This window comes from Danio rerio, chromosome 18 (assembly GCF_052040795.2).
Source record: "Danio rerio strain M-AB ecotype USA chromosome 18, GRCz13ab, whole genome shotgun sequence".
NCBI lineage: Eukaryota > Metazoa > Chordata > Actinopteri > Cypriniformes > Danionidae > Danio > Danio rerio.
The window spans coordinates 37312448-37332707 of NC_141038.1; the positions used below are offsets into that span (position 1 = coordinate 37312448).

The 20260-nt window shown below is 42.6% G+C and overlaps 1 protein-coding gene across 4 annotated transcripts in view; it reads left to right on the top strand.

The window, feature by feature from the left end:
* kcnab1a (potassium voltage-gated channel subfamily A regulatory beta subunit 1a) overlaps positions 1-20260 on the top strand; it is a 295057-nt gene that overhangs the window by 20768 nt on the left and 254029 nt on the right. For 2 of the 4 annotated variants that reach the window (XR_015514301.1, XM_087291981.1), the window contains exon 1: positions 18629-19147. The exons of 1 other annotated variant lie outside the window; for it this stretch is intronic. Coding sequence is in view for 1 of the 3 variants with exons in the window: in XM_087291981.1 (XP_087148107.1) it covers positions 18876-19147 (272 nt within the window). In the remaining 2 variants the exon portion in view is untranslated. Of the gene's footprint in view, positions 1-15183; positions 15678-15806; positions 15892-18628; positions 19148-20260 lie in introns of those variants that run through there. One more of the 4 variants, XM_087291983.1, reaches the window with a different exon arrangement.

The window sequence follows — 20260 nt, forward strand, 5'->3', positions numbered from 1 at the left end:
AACGAGTCCTTTGCCAAGTGATTCAGTCTTGACCAGTGTTTAATAATACACATTATTGCTTGCTAATTTAGTCTTTAATTTATTCTCTTCTGTTATATATCTCTGTCTCTTTTCTCTTAGTATTGCTTCTCATCTCATACAATTTAACTAATTGGATTTGACTTTTTCTCAACATAGTTTCATTCTGAACACCTAGCCCTACAGTATATACATCTCTGGAGATCGTGAATTATGTAGCCAGAAGTACATATGGCTGCATTTTGTCTTTAAAAGGCCAAATGGTGAAACATTGCAATGGATGATGCCATCTTCGTCAGAGGCAGCTATGAATAAATTATTTAAGAACAACTAATTAATTCATAACGAATAAATAATTTTACCCCACTGTTTCAACTACCTGACCTGCATGGTCTTTGTTTTACCCATAACCAAATCATAAATAAATAAACATAAGTTACACACAAATTACCACCGGTCAATAATTTTTTCCGCGGGACTCTGGCATGAATAGGCAGAGTGATCTGTGTCCTTATACTGGCATCGACATAATTGGTTGGTAAAAAAGGTGCACAACCAAATGGAACCAACCAACAGTCTCTGAGGTTTTCACTAAAATTACTAAGTACAAGCATGAAAGCGAAACACTGAAGCAGTGTACTGATGTTGTGACGTGTTACCTGATAGATTCAAAAGACCGAAGAGTTGTTAAATAGACAAGTTTAATTAAATATCACATTAAACATCTACAGTGAGATGGGCTCAAAAGCACTCAAAGCACCCTGACTGCATGAACCTTAGACGTGTGCGTGTGCTGCAGCGCATGCCTGTATGTGTGTGTGGTCACGTGACATGCATTTTAAGCGGTATAGTGTGGAAGGAGGGCTTTTCAGGAATGCTAGATGAAATGCCAGTGTGGACGTGGATCGTTTTCATTCTAAAATGCCATTTTAAAACTAAGTTGTAATTTTCGTGAGAGAGTTACTGCTGTGATGGGGGCGGGGCGAAGGATTGTTGTAGTGCATTGATCCTTATGACTGCGTATATGGGATCTGTATTGTTCTGTGTAGCTCCTCCCCCTCTACCTCGCTCTCACTCTGTCACACAGTCATTCAGTATGTATGTGCGTCGATACTAAGTGAAGCTGCTGTGTGTCTTCTGTGCCCGCTGTTATTAAACACTGATTAGTTTGAACCCTGCTTCTCTATCAGCTTAATGCAAGTTCTCCGAGTCAACATGGTGTCAGAAGTACAACTGCACGCGAAAGTGAGTTTTGTCTACGCTGGAAAAGTTTCCACGCATTTCTCTCGACTCGTGAGTAACTAACTAGCAGCTAAGCTACGTAAACGAAACCTAAGCACAAAGCAACAATGGCAGGGGAATTCCGAAGACCAGACCCTCTCGTTTTCAATGAAAATATTGCTGAAAACTGGCGTATGTTCGAACAAGAGTTTGATATCTTCATTGCAGCAGCTCACGGGGACAAATCACCTCGTACACAAGCTTTCATTTTGCTCAACCTCGCGGGTCCCGAAGCCATTGAATGCGAACGGTCCTTTGTTTATGCACAAGAGGTGAGAGTACCCGGTGAAAATGACAGTATTATTACAATACCAGCTGAGTCCAGGGAAGACCCTAAGTGTTTAAAGAGAAAGTTTCACGAGCTTTGCGCTCCCCATGTAAACATCACAATGGAACGACACAAGTTCAACACGCGATCACAAAGACCTGGTGAGACTTTTGAATCCTATATTAACGATTTGAAAATTAAAGCGAAAAGCTGCAAATTTGGAGCATTACGGGATGAGCTTATTCGTGACAGGCTGCTCTGTGGCGTACAAAGTGATATCCTGAGAAAATCACTGCTGCGTGATCCAGAACTGACTTTAAATAAAGCCATATCAGCATGTCAGATATATGAACAAACTGAACAACACACTAAAGACCTAGCAACACTCCAAAGGACATCTGCCACTGTCCATGCGGTGCACCAGGCATTCACAGGAAAGAACAAACGTTATAAACCAAAGCACACAGAAAGCAGCAAAGGCCCAACAGCCATAAGAAACTGTAACAACTGCGGTGGTGATCACCCAGCTAAAAGAGATTAGTGTCCAGCCTTTGGCCAACAGTGCAATAGTTGCAAAAAGTGGAACCATTTCAAAAAATGCTGCAGGTCCACACAATCAAACACAACAAAGCGACATTTCACAAAAACAGTCCACAATGTTGAACCACACCAGTCAAGTAGCGAAGAAACTGAATCATTCTTTGTTGATGGAGTGACTGATGAGAATGTTTATTCCACAGCTAATGCAGCACATAAAAGTGAACTGTACAGCACTGTGCACGTTCATGGTAAATCAGTAGAACTAAAAGTTGATACGGGAGCTAAATGTAATGTAATGGACTTGCACACCTTTCAGCACTTACGAAAACAAGAAAAGCTCAGCATGTCAAGCACAGCAAAACTGATAGCATATGGTGGCAACGAGCTACACACACTTGGTACAGTTATACTACCATGCAGTTTATCCAACCAATCCTATGACTTACTGTTTTATGTCATCAAAAATTCTGCACAGCCACTACTGGGTCTGTCTGACTGCAAATGCATGAAACTTCTAACACTCAACAAAGAAGTTCATCAGCTAAACACATACAGTCAAGATGAATTCACAGACACAATTCTGACCAAGTATGATGATCTTTTCAAGGATGAAGTAGGTAAACTACCTGTCACATACTCCATAAAGCTCGACCCTAATGTACCCCCAGCTGTTCGTCCTGCAAGACGCATTCCAGTCGCGAATAAGGTCAAAAAAGAACTTCAACGAATGACGGATCTTAATGTCATCACACCAGTTACAGAACCAACTGACTGGGTGTCCTCCATGGTGGCGGCTCACAAAAAAGACTCCAACAGCATCCGAATCTGTATAGATCCTAGAGATCTGAATATGGCAATACAACGACCACACCACCCAATGAGAACAGTGGAGGAAGTTGCAACACAGATGTCAAATTCTGTTGTTTTCTCAGTCCTTGATGCCTTGATGAGTTCGTTTTGGCAGATATCTTTAGATCACAAATCATCACTGCTAACAACATTCAGCACCCCATTTGGCCGATATAGATTCCTCAGAATGCCATTTGGCATTAACTCGGCTAGTGAGGTTTTCCAGCGCTCAATGGAGCAAATTTTCTTACCCTTGCGCTGTGATTGTTGACGATATACTAGTCGGCGGATGCACAATACAGGAACACGATGACAACCTGGAGAAAGTGCTTGCACGAGCTAGACAAGTCAATCTCAGACTCAATCCACAAAAGTGCAAATTCAGGCTGAAGGAGGTGAGCTACGTAGGCCATATTTTTAGCAGCGACGGTTTACATGCAGATCCATCCAAAATCAAAGCCATCACAGAAATGCCAGTACCCGCTAATGCCACTGCTCTCATGCGATTTCTTGGCATGGTTAATTACATGGGCAAATTTATCACAAACCTCAGTGACATATCTGCACCCCTCCGCCAGCTGACACACAAAGACACAACATGGTGTTGGTTGCAGCAGCACCAAGATTGTTTTAACACCCTAAAGAACTGCCTCACATGCCCTCCTGTTTTGTCATATTACAACGTTGACAACCCTGTTACCTTAACATGCGACTCATCGCAATTTGGTCTAGGGGCAGCGTGTCTACAAGACAACAAGCCCATAGCTTATGCTTCACGGGTTCTCACAGATACTGAACAGCGCTATGCGCAAATTGAAAAGGAACTCCTCGCTGTGGTGTTTGCCTGCACCAAGTTTAATGATTACATCTATGGCAAACCAGTAACCATTGAAACTGACCACCAACCTCTGTTGACAATCACCAAACGTCCAATCCACAGCACTCCTGCCAGACTCCAAAGAATGCTTTTACAGCTCCAACGGTACAACATCTCCCTTGTGTACAAAAAAGGAAAGCACATGTACATAGCGGACACTCTATCCCAGAGCCCCACAAACATCTGCACATGAGCATCCATAGGACAAACACACATTTGAGGTAATGAACGTTTGCAACATCTCATCATCACGCCTGGATGAACTTAAACTCCACACAACAGGTGATACCACCCTAGAGTTGCTTGCAAACACGATTAAACATGGATGGCCAAACAAACTACACAGTCTTCCACCAGTACTGTGGCCATTTTACCCATACAGACATGAATTGATCACGGATGACTCACTCGTGTGGAAAGGACACAAAGTGATAATACCTGAAACACTACGCTTACAATACACTCAAATCGTGCACAGGGGTCACCCTGGAGCTGAAGCCACCAAACAACGTGCACGTGGCATTTTTTTCTGGCCAACTATGACAAAAGACATTGATGCTTACACCACATCCTGTGCCATCTGCAATAGTACCAGACCCCACCAGCAAAAAGAACCTATGAAACTGCATACTGTTCCAAGCCTGCCATGGTCAACTGTAGCAGCCGATATATTTGAATGGAACAATCATCCATACCTGGTTCTCGTTGACTCGTATTCAGGCTGGTACGAGATCGATCAGTTAAGAGACATGACCTCAACATGCATCATACAAAAGCTGAGGAGACATTTCTCTGTCCATGGGTCACCTCAAACCCTCATAACAGATAATGGTAGACAGTTTGTGAGCAGTGAGTTTAATGATTTTGCTTTGGCCTGGGACTTTACTCATACAACCAGTAGTCCAAACTATCCTCAATCAAATGGCCTAGCAGAACGCGCTGTTCGTAGTGCCAAACAGCTCATGGAAAAATCAAAAAGAGATGGTACGGACGTCTATCTCAACCTGTTGAATCTGAGAAATATTCCCAGAGATTCAAAACTAGGCTCCCCAGCTCAGAGACTAATGTCCAGACAAACCCGTTCTACCCTACCACTTCACAGTTCTTTGTTGAAACCCTCTCCCATTTCGTCCAACGACATTCATGCACAACTGAAAAAAAGAAGGATGAGTCAGAAACGCAGTTATGACAAAACATCTAAACGACTAAACACACTCTCAAAAGGACAAACAGTGAGAATGCAAACCCCTCATGGATATGATCGCAAAGGAGTTGTGAAGGAAATCTGCTGTGAACCAAGATCTTACATAGTTCTGTCTGGAGGAAAGGAATATAGGAGACCGCAGACATCTCCTATCTGTGAAAGAGCCAGAACCACATCAGCATGATGATGATGGATACCAACTACCTGGAGATCCAACCAAGAGCGAAGTTACACTCCCAAAGATACCTGTCGCACACACTCAAACCACTACAGGTCAACTAACTTCTCAAACACACACACAAACGAGAACCTGTCCTTATGTGACACGGTCAGGACGCACCGTACGCCCAAACTCAAAATACAAAGACTGAAGCGCTATACACCAAAGTACACATAAACTGTACATTCATTATTTTTCATTGTTACATTAATCAACAATGTCAGTTTAACGTGCAATATGTTTCACAGTTTATTTATCACAATGCACAAATGTTCATTACAGTTATTCCCAATGTTTTAAGTAGGTATACTTGTTCGATAAGGTGCACATTCCATTGCATAGTGAATTTATGTCAGTTTGAATAGAATTCTGATGTAAATGCATTTGAAACTCAAAGTGTTATATGTATGCTTAGAAAAGGGGATGTAGTGCATTGATCCTTATGACTGCGTATATGGGATCTGTATTGTTCTGTGTAGCTCCTCCCCCTCTACCTCGCTCTCACTCTGCCACGCAGTCATTCAGTATGTATGTGCGTCGATACCAAGTGAAGCTGCTGTGTGTCTTCTGTGCCCGCTGTTATTAAACACTGATTAGTTTGAACCCTGCTTCTCTATCAGTTTAATGCAAGTTCTCCGAGTCAACAATTGTGATGCCGGTATTCTGACAATCTGTGCCACCTCCTCAGAATGTGCTACCATTAGCTTAATCGGTTATATATAAAAAAAATAAATAAATACTGGGATAGCACATTTTGTTAGCTTTAAATGTCTTATCAGTATGAACTACCACATTAAGAAAGGGTGTAAAAACAGGGGCAGCACATTTTGTCAGCTTCAAATGTCAATCGGAATTAACTACCACTCTAATAAACAACTTAAATATAAAACTAATGAAATAAAAAATAATGCAGTAGTTTACTCTGATAGACATTTGAAGCTGCTACGCCTTCTTCTACATTGTTTACTAGAGTAGTAGTTAATTTTGATAGATATTTGAAGTTGACAATATCTGCTACCCCTGTTTTTACATCTTTATTTAATGTGGTAGTTCATTCTCAAGCTGACATGATGTGCTAACCCCGTTTTTTTTAGAGGAGATATGACAATGACAAGATATGATATGAGCTACCGGGTAGAATATTCTAATGAGGTAGTACAGATCGTCAGAACACTGGCTCAGAATTGTGATGTCTATCGGCCATCAGCCAACCCTACTTTAAAATGAATGCTACGGGGTGGTATGATGCTGTTCCTTTTCCCGTTTGCCAGTTGACCGCTTACCTCTGTATGGACATCTTTCCTGCTGTTATTTGTCCAAAAGTTTACCATGTATGTCAGCGGACTTATGAAGCAGGAGTTGACCATGACAGCAAGGTTCGAGACTAGCGAAGAATGCTTCCACAAAGCGGGTAAAACAAAAACAGAAGCCTAAAAATAAACAAGTAAATAACAGCGTAGGAAAGTGGTCATATCTGAAAATGTGATAAAAATCAGGTGAGGGCTTTTCTTTTTCTGCATTGCTTTTTAAAACTGTCGGTTGAATTGAGGGAAGTAGGTGTGCAGGTCAATCTGCTTTTGAAAATACTGTTGGTTTGGTTTAGGCAAGGAGCAGCATAGGTCAGTCGACATTGGCCTCTGGTGGATTTACGCGAGAAGAGCAAGTGCAAATGGCACGTAAGAGAATTTTAAGATCTCAAAAAGCATACACAGTGGCCTCTGGTGGGTTCGCAAAAACCTGCGAAAAAAAAAGCCTCCTGGGACATATTTGAAGCTCTACAGAAATGTGTGTACATATAACAATATTTAGTATATTTCATTAAATTTAGACCAATATTTTAAAGTGCTGACATAAACAAAATGTAGCTTCGTTACACAAACAATAACACAACCTTAAGCAGGTGTATGATAGTCATATGATAAACCAAAGCATCACAAGCATCTTTTCCACAGGAGAAGGTGCTCAGTGTCATTCACACAACCATGACACACAATCATGGTTACACACATGACTTAGCAATGCAATAAACAGCTGAAGTCTAAATTATTAGTCTCCCTGTTGATTTATCCCCCAATTTCTATTTAACAGAAAGTAGATTTTTTTTCAACACATTTCTAATAACTGATTTATTTTATCTTTCACATGATGACAGTTCATGAAATTTAACTAGATATTTTCAAAACACTAATGTTTAAAATGCATTTTAAAGGCTTAATAAAGTTAATTAGGCAACTCATTGTATAACAATGTTTTTTTTGTGTAGACAATTGAAGAAAAATATTGCTTGAGGAGCTAATAATATTGACCTTAAATTGGTTTAGAAAAAATTAACACCGCTTTTTGTTTTAGCCAAAATATAACAAATAAGATGGATATACTGTGGAAAAATTGCTTGTTAAACATAATTTGGGAAACATTTTGAAAAAGAAAAAATAAACACAAGAGGGCTAATAACTGTATCAACTTCACATGTAACGTAAAACTCTAAACTTAAAAAAAAAAAAAAAACTATAAAGAACGTTCGAGGTTCCAGAAGTAACCCTTCGTTCCCCGAGGAGGGGAAGGGAAGTGCCATAGAGTGGATTGATTGAATCCACGAATGGGAGGATTCGGATCAGAAGCCGCTTGTCTGGAGAGTATTGAACGGGCCAATGAATGAAATGAATTGGCAGCGTAAGCTTGCGCAGGTGTGCTGCATCGCCAATTATCCCAGCATATAAGCACACCTGAAGCGAGCAAACGCCATCCTTTTAAGCTGAAGAGACTTTCAAACAGCTAAGGGACAGTCATTATGGCGACGGAGTATGGCACTTCCATTCCCCTCCTCGGGGAATGAAGGGTTACTTCTGTAACCTCGAACGTTCCCCTTCGGTTGGGGAACTTCAGTGCCATAGAGTGGATTGATTGAATCCACGAATGGGAGAACTATGGAAAGCGCCATAATGACTGCACCTTACCAACGCCCCCGATGAGGGGATAGTCAAGCAAGCGTGACACCCAAATCATGGGAGGCACGGTCCTCCAACGTGTCCCTGGCCCTAATTTATCCTACTTCAACAGAAGTCTTACGGATTTAGATATATTTTTTGGGAAGTTGTGAGCATCTAGATAACTCTAGGAAATACAACAGTACGTTGGGAAGCGTGCAATCCCGATAGGGAGGACGCTGCGGAGGCCATCCGTTACCCAAGGGGGGATAGATGGCAGAATTTACATATGGACTAGCCCTAAAAAGGGCGAGTACGCATAGCAAAGAGTGGTTAGCGGAGAGGGAAGACATGGGTCCGCCCAGGGGGGGGACTTAACCGTGGCGGAATAAGCATATGGGATCGCCTTGTGGGGATCACGCATAGCAGGCACCTATACCCAAAACGCAGGCTGACCAGCGGGCAGACCTACAACGTAGAGGGCCAGCAAGTGACTCCTCCGCTGAGTCAGTGCTGGGGGCCACGGAGGAATCTGCAGGGCTCACCTGACGGGAACTTTCGAATAAGCGAGTGAAATGGCATCCACAATCCAGTGGGATAATCTTTGTTTCGATACGGCACTTCCCTGCTGCCGACCGCCATAACAGACAAAGAGCTGCTCAGATGATCTAAAATTCTGAGTACGGTCCACATAAATGCACAGAGCGCGAACTGGACAAAGCAAAGAAAGGGCTGGGTCTGCCTCCTCCGAGGGCAGCGCTTGCAGGTTCACTACCTGATCTCTAAAGGGGGTGATAGGAATCTTGGGCACATAACCCGGGCAGGGTCTCAGGATGACGTGAGAGTAATCCGGGCCGAATTCCAGGCACGAGTCACTGACCGAAAATGCCTCCAGGTCCCCGACCCTCTTGATGGAGGCCAACGCAACCAGCAGAGCTGTCTTTAGGGACAGAAATCTTAGAGATACTGATACGAGTGGCTCAAAGGGATCTGCTCGCAAACTCGTAAGAACGAGGGCGAGATCCCAAGAGGGCATGAGAGGGGGGCGAGATGGATTATTTCGCCTAGCACCCCTAAGGAACAGGATAATGAGGTTATGCTTTCCCACGGTGCCGCCAGCTACCGCGTTATGATAAGCGGAGATGGCGGCCACATAAACCTTGAGAGTGGAGGGCGACAGCCTGCTGTCCAACTTCTCTTGAAGGAAAGAGAGCACAACACTAATCTGGCAGTTTCGGGGGTCTTCTCTGCGAGAGACGCACCATTCAGTGAATAGACTCAACTTCAGGGTGTAGGCACGCCTCGTGGAGGGGGCTCTAGCCTGAGTGATGGTATTAACCACCGCACTCGGTAGGTTACCCAAGTCTTCCTCGCGTCTAAGGACCACACGTGGAGGTTCCAAAGATCAGGGCGAGGGTGCCAGATGGTGCCCTGTCCCTGAGAGAGTAGGTCCTCTCTCAAAGGGATCCGCCAGGGGAGGGCTGTCGCGAGGAGTGAGAGCTCTGATATCCAGGTCCGGTTGGGCCAAAGGGGCGCAACTAGCAGAACCTGTTCCTCGTCCTCCCTGACCTTGCACAGTAACTGCGCGAGCAGGCTCACTGGGGGAAACGCATACTTGCGCATGCCCCGAGGCCAGCTGTGGGCCAGTGCATCCGTGCCGAGAGAGCCCTCGGTCAGGGAAAAAAACAACTGGCAATGAGCGTTCTCGGGGGAAGCAAACAGATTGATCTGGGCCTCCCCGAATCGCGCCCATATCAGCTGAACGGACTCGGGGTGGAGTCTCCATTCTCCAGGGCGTAACAGCTGTCGTGAGAGCGCATCGGCTGCACGATTGAGCGTGCCTGGAACGTGAATGGCGCACAGCGATTTCAGCCGCAGGTGACTCCAGAGGAGCAGACGGCGGGCGAGCTGAGACATGCGGCGAGAGTGCATACCCCCCATGCGGTTGATATACGCCGCCGCGGCCGTACTGTCCGTTCTGACCAGCACGTGTTGCCGCTCCAGCACCGGTAAAAAGCGGTGGAGAGCGAGGAACACTGCCAACAGCTCTAGGCGATTGATATGCCAATGCAACTGGGCACCCTTCCACAGGCCCGCAGCCGCATGCTCGCGACACATTGCCCCCCACCCCGTGTTGGAAGCATCTGTTGAAACAACAACATGGCTGGACGCCTGTCCTAGAGACACACCGGCCTGTAGAAACGAGGGGTGGTTCCAAGGGCTGAGGGCGCGGCGACACAGCGCAGTAACAGAGACCCGGTATGTGCCCGCGTGCCATGCGCGTCTTGGGACCCGATCGTGAAGCCAGTGCTGAAGTGGTCTCATATGGAGCAATCCAAGCGGCATGACGGATGCCATATGCCCCAGGAGCCTCTGAAAGAACTTCAGTGGGACCACTAGTTTGCTGTCGAGCTCCCTCAGACAGTTCAGCAACAGGCGAGTGCGTTCCTCGGAGAGGTGCGCTACCATGGTGATCAAGTCCAGCTCCATCCCGAGAAAAGAGATCCTCTGCACGGGGGCGAGTTTGCTCTTTTCTCGGTTGACCTGAAGCCCCAATAGGCGGAGATGCCCAAGCACCTTGTCCCTGTGCACAATCAATTGCTCCTGTGAGTGGGCTAAAATCAGCCAGTCGTCGAGATAATTGAGTATGCGGATGCCCGCGAGCCGAAGGGGCGCTGAGGCACCCTCCGCGAGTTTGGTGAAGACCCGCGGAGACAGAGAGAGCCCGAAGGGGAGGACCTTGTACTGCCACGCTCGACCCTCGAACGCAAACCGCAGAAATTGGCGGTGGCGTGGAAGAATGGAGACATGGAAATACGCGTCCTTCAGGTCTATGGCTGCAAACCAATCCCGAGGACGAACGCATTGGAGAATGCGCCTCTGCGTGAGCATTCTGAACGGCAGCTTGAGCAGACAGCGGTTTAAAATGCGCAGATCTAGGATTGGTCATGACCCACCACTCTTTTTGGGTACGATGGAGTATGGGCTGTAAAACCCACTCTCCATCTCGGCTGGAGGAACTGGCTTGATTGCACCCTTTGCCAGGAGGACAGCAATCTCCTCTCGCAAGACAGGGGCGGACAGGGGGTTGACCCTGGAGAAATACACGCCCGTGAACTTGGGGGGCCGTTTCGCGAACTGAATCGCGTAACCGAGTCTGATTGTGCGTATGAGCCACCCCGAGGGGGTGGCCCGCGCTAACCAGGCAGGCAGAGCCGTCGCTAATGGAGTCATCGCTACAATCGCTTACGTACCAGCGGTGGGGCAGCGTGGAGTGGGTGTGCTGATCCGAAGAGAGCGATTCGCTCTGGCTCCGGACCCTGACTCCGGAGAGGGGGCTGGAGGGCTGAGGGAAGGGAGACCGTCCCCCCAGCGCTCTTGAGCCACTGGCGAAGCATGTAGAATCTGCGAGCCGGAAGGCAGCGCGTCCCGGACTGGCAGAATTCGTGCTGTCACATCCGGGGAAGGGGAAAAGTGCTCTTTGATTGATGTTTGATTGGTGGCACTGAAAAGTACCGTTGTAATCGGGGCCCCCCCTCCAGCGGGGAAAGAGCAAGTTTCCTCTTCTCCGGATGGCCTGTCTCAGGGACGCTTAGCGGTCCGTTTGCCGGACTTAACGGCGCCCTGGGCAGAAGGGGCTGCCTGCTTTCGAGGTGTACGCTGCGCCCTCGGCGGGCGCCCTCGGCGAGGAGCAGAGGAGGTGGATGGCTTGGCGGGCGGAGCGAGCTTATGGCCACACCGATAGATGACATTGCCCATCGCATCCGACTGCTCTTTCACCGCCTTGAATTCCTGGGTGAATTCACGGTGTCGCCAAACAGGCCAGCCTGGGATATGGGCGATTTAAGAAAGCGAACTTTGTCAACATCGCGCATATCGGCCAGGTTTAGCCAGAGGTTGCGTTCCTTAACCACAAGTGTGGACATCGTCCTTCCCAGCGCACACGCGACGGACTTAGTAGTCCAAAGAGCATAGTCGGTCACGGTGCGCAGCTCATGTAATAAGCCTGGGTTAGACCCGCCCTCGTGCAGCTCGGCCAGCGCCTGCGCTTGGTAGCGCGCTCCACTAACAGGATCGCCTCATACCCCCTGGCAGCTCCGCTGTCAAGGGCGGTGAGGGCGGAGGGACACGCAGTACGGGCAGAGAAAGGGGGACGAGAGGCTTCGAAGGCTTCGCCTTCTGGTCCTCTACGTAGCACCCATCTATTCGGTCCGGCCGCGGAGCTGGGGGATGAACCAGCTCCAACCCCACAGCCGAAGCAGCCCAGGAAAGCACGGCTAACATGTCCACTTCAGGATCCGATTTGACGGCGCTCACCTGCCCGGAGGGGGCGAGCGGGTCCGGATCTTCGTCGGACAGTGAAAGCCCACCCTCCGATGCCGCGGAGGACATCTGATCTCCGGTGTCAGCGAGCGTGAGAGCTACCATCTGGTTAGACGGATCACTCCCACTACCCGAAGCTTGGATGAAGCGACGTGAGGAGCGAGAGGTCCGCGAGCCTGTGGGCGGCGGATTATCTCCCACTGGAACCCTCAGATCTGCTCGAGCGCCCGCTGCTTTTTTAGAACAGGAGGCAACTGGGGTGGCTCGCTCTCTTACGAAAGTTAGCCGCGATCTTAGCTGTGCAACGGTCATGGCATCGCAATGACGACATGAACCGCCCGCGAGCACTGCATTAACATGCTGGTACCCCAAACATGCAATGCAGTGATCGTGTCCATCATCCAGAGCCAGGAAACCCCCGCATCCAGAAACGCACAGTCGGAGCGCCATCCTGAAAAGGACGTGCTGCACGACTGTGTTGCTCTTTTAGGAAAGTTGCAACAATACGCACCGCTCTGGAGGGCCGGACCCAAAGAACCGCAGGCAAGGGAGAAACCCAGCTTGACCGTCTGCCGCCGCGAAAACCCACTCTGGACCGGGAGACACTCGTTCGCTCTGAAGTGCTGAACAGCAAGAGGAACCCTCATCGACTCACTCAGAAAGGATCTTCAGCTTAAAAGCATGGCGTTTGCCCGCTTCAGGTGTGCTTATATGCTGGGATAATTGGCGATGCAGCACACCTGCGCAAGCTGACGCTGCCAATTCATTTCATTCATTAGCCCGTTCAATACTCTCCAGACAAGCGGCTTCTGATCCGAATCCTCCCATTCGTGGATTCAATCAATCCACTCTATGGCACTGAAGTTCCCCAACCGTAGGGGAACCATAGCAATTTCAAAAAAAAAAAAAAAAAAAAAAGCATAGTGTCATGCGAAGTGTCATGCAGGGAAATCTGGGATAGTGAATTAACGGTTGTTCACTGTAAATATTAAAGAAACGATACTGTTACCAGGTTATGGATTTTTACTGTAATTTTACATTTAAATTCACAGACATTTTTTACATTAATGTTACAGCACATGAATCATTGGGAAGCCTAAATTCTCAATTAGTCTAAGTCTGATTCTCTAGAGGCTGTAAAGTCAGTCACTTCCTCTGCTCTTCTGGGAAATTGAATCATTTTAAGTCATTAAGTTTCAGGGGCAGGTTTTGATGCCTCATGAGTGATGTAGAATTGAGCTGTACACTTTTTTTTTGTTTTAATAGATCTGTCTCTAGGGCCACATTCATTTTTAGAAGTAGTCTACAGAGTGACTGTTTGGTTTTTGTTTGCATGTGTGTGTCTGTGTATAAGGATGTTTGCTGTCATAGGAACAGGCTTTGTCGCAGTATTTAAACTATGGGACAGCAACTGTCGCTCTGCAGGACCGGGTGCAGGTCGTGACCCCTGCTGATGGACGTACAGAGACGTAATGGTCACCAGCAAAGGAGGAGTTTAGTTACCTTGCCTGAAATGAGGAGCTCAAATGCTCATAAATACTTTCACCTCTGTCCTGTATATAGCTGTGTTTCTGTGTGTGAATGTCTTTCACATGGTAATATAATGTATGATGGTGTATTTTAAAATATTATTTAAATATGTGATAAACATATTGAACAGAAATTGATATTTAATATTTTTTAAATTATATATCTTTGGAAAATATATATGAATTTAACCTCCATAACTGACTTTTTTGTATTTGTCATAAAGACAGGACTGTAAATATATATTTTAAAAAATCCACTTCTTTAGGCTTTTGAATTACACTGTGGGACCTTGATCTTTCCCTTAAAATATTTTCTTTATTGACATTTTTAATAGGTTAAAGTGATATATTGTTTGGGTGGTTGTTGTATATTACGTTACAAAAACCTAGTAATAAGTTACCAGTATGTTTTCAGTTTTTTTACAAACTTAGCTCTCCATATATTATTTCTTAAACATCATCTTGTCTTAAACTACTAAAATCTTAATTAATGTCACTTGGTTAAAACTACAGAGATTAATTTTTTTTTTTACATCAAAAGTGGACAGAGCAGAGATAAATCTCCCATAAAAGGTGTAAATGAACTTTAAAACTTTAAAATTTGAAACGTGCTCATTGACAGAATATTTTTACAGTGTAAATAATTAGCACATATAACGTAATTTTGCAAGCCCAACAAGTACGTACAAACAGTGGGAAACTGCCCGGCGTCTGCCCCTGGCCACAACAGAAAAAAAAAAAATCGGTGTTAATTGCGTTACATTTTTTTTACGTGTTAATTATTTCAAATTAATCGCATGCGTTAACGCGTTAATTTTGACAGCGCTAATACATTATATTTATTAATAAATATATATATATATATATATATATATATATATATATATATATATTTATTTATTATTTTTTTTTTTTGCAGAATGGGTTTGTCTTACATTTTCAGCATATTATTTCACACTGGCCTGCATGAAATGAGTGTGCTATGCTTTAGACATGAAGGACAGTCTTCTAACCTTTGTCATTGGGCCAAAGACTGACCTACTGGTGCTCCGGTTTCTCTTCCACGTCACATCCAAGGTCCACTCAGAGCGGTTCTGGTTTCTCCAGCTTCTCCTCCAGCTAGCTCTCACTTTCCATCTCACAAACCACTTTACCCAAACCAAAAACCCACACGCATATACTTTTAACCTCGATCATCAGCCAGACCAGATAGACATTACCCGCATCAATTATTAAGCTTTAGAATAGTCATCTTTGGAAATGTGACCTGTGAGGTCGAGGCCCGGTGGGTGCAGAGAATATCGGCATTGAGTTTCTCTAAAATTCATATTTGATTACGCATTAATTCTTAAGCGATTGTTGCTAATGAACAGTAGCAAGATGATACTGTATCTTTTTAGCAAATAACATACGTCAACATTATATTTGTGGTTGTGATAAGCATACGTCACACACTCACATCTGAGCAGTCAGTTTTGTTATCGCTGGTGTTTTTCTTCTTGAATGTGAGATCATGTTGGCACACCTCTGACAGGAGCTTTGATGGACCCGGAGAACATCGATCACAGCTGTTTTGTGCCTACTGGCACTGAAATAGATTAAGACAGCCTGTCTTTGGACGTCCTTTTCTGTAACTTTCAGGTGAGAGAATTTTAGGTTGCTTTCAAACTTTTCTACTCAAGCGTGAAATAGGGTTTCTACTCTGAAATAGCTGAGAAGATATTTGAACAACATTAAACTTTTTTTTTTTTGTTTTTTGCTGACATTCAGAGGAAGGATTAATTTTATGCTGATTTTGTGTCATGGAAAGCCAGCAAGTAATTTGCAAATTTCCATATTTGACTTGACCTTTGAGGTAAGCATGAGATTACTTTATCTATTACCTCATTACATAAAACAAGCTAAAAGCACTTTCTATTTTTTATATCGTTTTAAGATAAGCATTTAAAAACATGCTAATGATCTTCCTTGGTTTGTTGGTTTAGAAAACAAATGTTCAGGTGTGAGTGTATGTTTGTGTGTATGAAAGTGAATGGGTAGTATGCCACAGCATTCTTAGACATGTATTACGAAGCTTACATATTTGAAGGCAACGTTATTAGCCCTATGCAATTTTAATTCTTTTTCAAACATTTCCCATGTTGACAATTTTCACAGTATTTTCTTTTTTTTTCTACTGGAGAAAGTCTTATTTATTTTAGTTGGGCTGGAATAAAAGCTAATAAATAAATAAACTAATTAATAAATATATTTGAAAATATTTAAAGTTATTATCCCCCTTACTTTTTCCTTTCTTTTATTTTTGATTGACTTCAGAACAAACCACTGTTGCCTAATGACTTGCCTAATTAACCTAACTTGCCTTGTTAACCTAATTATGCCCTTAATTGACCGTTTAAGCTGAAAAGTATCTTGCAAAATAGCTAGTAAAAGATTATGTACTCATATCATGGCAAAGAAAAAATAAATTAGTTATTAACAGGAAGGTTAATAATTTTGCCTTCAACTACATATGCTACACTTAAGAATCATCATCACTGTGGCCAGTTAAAGTGCACACCTAGCAGTAAAACTCACATTTTGCATAGACCAAAAGACTATTACACCTGTGTTTCAATATAAAGCACTATTGAGTTGTTGACACAGGGCTCTGTTATGTTGGTGAGTATCAGCTCAGTGAGCTTCATCAAAGCATCTGCAGGCACACAGCGAGAGATGATTTTGAGAGCCACTGTATGGCGACCTGTGAAAGTAGATCTTCACTTGACTTGATCATCACAACATTCTTTTGTGTCAGTGTAGAAAGAAGACACTTTTCTGGTATATATTAAAGCCTCTCTCTCTCTTTGCATTTTTTATTTTTTTTGCTGACTCATTCAGCGCACCATATTTGCTACTTGCCTGTCAGAGGCAGGTTACACTATTTAAATGGACAATTTTATTGGGGATATATATTATAGATGCACTGCCATTTATAAGGTTGGGAGGAAGTGTGTAATGCTCATGTAGGTTGTGTTTATTTACTTAAAATACAAAGAAGGCATTAAGATTATGATGTAAAGAGTTTAGATGCAAAAACAAAAAGTGCCATCAGACATTTTCTTTTAAAATTAGCATTTTTATAGCCTCCTGTGTTTGTTTCTTAATTTCACCTTGAATATGATGTCAAGAACCTAGTCTTTGCAATGAAATTGAAGAAAAACATCTCAATTTAGATGACATTTGAAGAGTTCAGATGCAAAAACCACCAAAAGCTGTCTGAAATTTTCCTCTAAAATTTGCGTTTTTTCTTAGCCTCGCATGTTTATGTTCAGGTATTTTATTTAAAGCTAATAAAAATAACCTATTCTTTGCATTAAGAGTCACTATTACTGAAACTACACACAAAAGCCTGATAAAAATGTGCATTTTTGATTTCAGATGGCATTTAGAGGTTTTCGCATCTAAACTATTCATTTTGAACGATTTTACATGACACTTAGAAACTTAAGTTTTTAGTCTGAACTCTTCATGTGTTTCACTCTAAAATATGCTGGGTTGCCATAACACAAAGCTACATCAAATATAAACTAAACCCAAAGTTTGGTTATTTTTTTTTAGTTCAATCTACAGTTTATGTTTAGCTATTTAGTCTTTTCCTTAAGAGTGATTATTACAGAAACTACACACAACAGCCTGATAAAAAATTTGCATTTTAGCTAAAAATAACAGACGACACTAAACTCAAAGTTACAGTCGGTCAAATATGAACTAACCCAAAGTTTTTATTTTTTTTAGTTTAATCTAAATCACATTTTTCAACCCATTGGTTGCGTTTCACCATTTTGACCAATGTTGGGTTACAAAACACCCATGTTGGGTTTTTTATAGTGTATTACAAAAATGAATAAAAAAATAACATTTATATTTAAATTGATTTAAAAAATTGCATTAATTTATTTGACGGCATGAGTTTAGTGTCACAGGATACTCCAAAATTCATTCTAATATACTTATTTGTTCTTTTTATCATGACGACTGGAGTTATATAGCCATATTCACATTAAAAACAGTTATTTGAAACTCAGAAGAAAATCACTGTATTACTTTTTCTCATATGAATGCAACATTTGTGTGCAGCTAACTTATTTAAAAGAACATGAAAAAAATTGTAATGGTTCTAAAAGTTTGACCAATATGAGTGGTACTATGACATTTTATTGAGCTTTTTAAACAAAATGGTTTGTTAATAGCATGAATCGTACCTTAAAATTTTCCCCTCCAGGGAACACAAACGTTATGTTCAGTATTAATTGTTGTAATATATATATATATATATATATATATATATATATATATATATATATATATATATATATATATATACTATATATATGGCTCATTTAATTAAACAATCAAATAAATATTGATTGATAAATTGATTGAAATCCAGTGAATGTCAAAATTTTATCAAGTGATTATTTTGTTAACTGTAAAAATAACAAGAAATTGAACAATAGCCATTAAACCTTCTGATTTATATGACCTTTACTTAATTCTACTTACACCCAAGTCTAGTGACTTTTATCTTCATCCACACCCAACCCAACCCTGCAGTCGGACCCAAGAGCTTAGCCAGATCTGGTTTCATCCTCAGCACGCAGAGGGAGGTTATAAGAGAGGCTGGAGAAGAAGATCACACACACACAAACACACACACACACATACACAGAAAGAGAAGGAAAAGCCGACCAGACAAAAGCATAGCAAGATGATTTACTGACTATTGTCAAGTCTCCGTGTTGTTTTGAGTGATTCTGTGATTTCGTGTAGAAGAAGGAGCAAGGGCCCCTGTCGGCCATGTTTGCTGCTCGCAGTGGTTCGGTGGGCCGCGGGGGCCCCGAGGAGGCCTCCAGGCACCGCAGACAATCAGCTGCTTCTCTGGCAGGGCAACGTGGGCATCGTAATTCCCAGGAGAATGCCCGCGACAGCCACACGCAGTACCGGCAGGGGGTGCTGCTGCGGGCCAGGAAAGCCTTTCTTATCAGGGAGATGGAGACCAACTGGTACTTGAAGCTGTGTGGACGAGCCAGAGAAGATAGTGTTGCGTTTGAGACTGGCATGCCTTATCGGTGAGTGCTGAAAGCAGAGTGAAGAGAGCTTGATGTTTGGGCAATGCATTGCACAGGGGCTTGAAGTGTGATTAAGCATTGAATAGTTATTCATTCTGAAATATGTCTTTTATTTACTCAGTTTTAGGTCAAATATGGACAAACTCAATTGTAGGGTTCATATTTTAATTTTAAAAATTATGTCATTTTATTTTAAGGTACAAATCCACATGCTGCACACTATTAGCAAAACATTACCTAAGTATTTAGTTCAACAAGCTACTAATTAATAGTGTGTTTAGGTATCGGGTAGGATTAGGGGTGGAGAATAAAAACTTGTAGACTATGATCTTTATGCAGTTGCAATCAGAAGTATTAGCCCCCTTTGATTTTTTGTCCATTTTTAAAATATTCTTCAAATGATGTTTAACAGAGCAAGGACATTTTCACAGTATGTCTGATAATATATATTTTTTTTATCTGAAGAAAGTCTAATTTGTTTTATTTAAGCTAGTATAAAAGCAGTTTTTATTTTTTAAAAAACTATTTTAAGGTCAAAATTATTAGCCCCTTTAAGCTATATATTTTATTGTCTACAGAACAAAGCACTGTTATACAATAACTTGCCTAATTATCCTAACCTGTTAAGTTGACCTATTTAACCTAGTTAAGCCTTTAAATGTCACTTTAAGCTGTATAAAAGTGTCTTAAAAACATATCTAGTAAAATATTATTTACTGTCATTATGGCAAAGATAAAACAAATCAGTTATTAGAAATGAGTTATTAAAACTATTATGTTTAGAAACGTGTAAAAAAAATCTGTCCAATAAACAAATATTGGTAAAAAAATAAACGGGGGCTAATAATTTAGGGGGTTAATAATTCTGAGAGCAACTGTAAGTACTAATAAATAGCCAATGTCTTAATAATTGGCAGGTAATTAGATTAGCCACTAATAGTGAGAATTGGTCCTTATACTAAAGTTTTTTCAAATATTTATCCTAAGTGCTCGGTTGGTTTGTCCATTGTTGATCCAATCTTGGGTTAAAGTAAATACATTTTTTAAAGGTTTCTCTTTAAAAAAATCATTGCTTTTTATTACTGGTCTGAGTGAAGCACATGAGAACCTGAA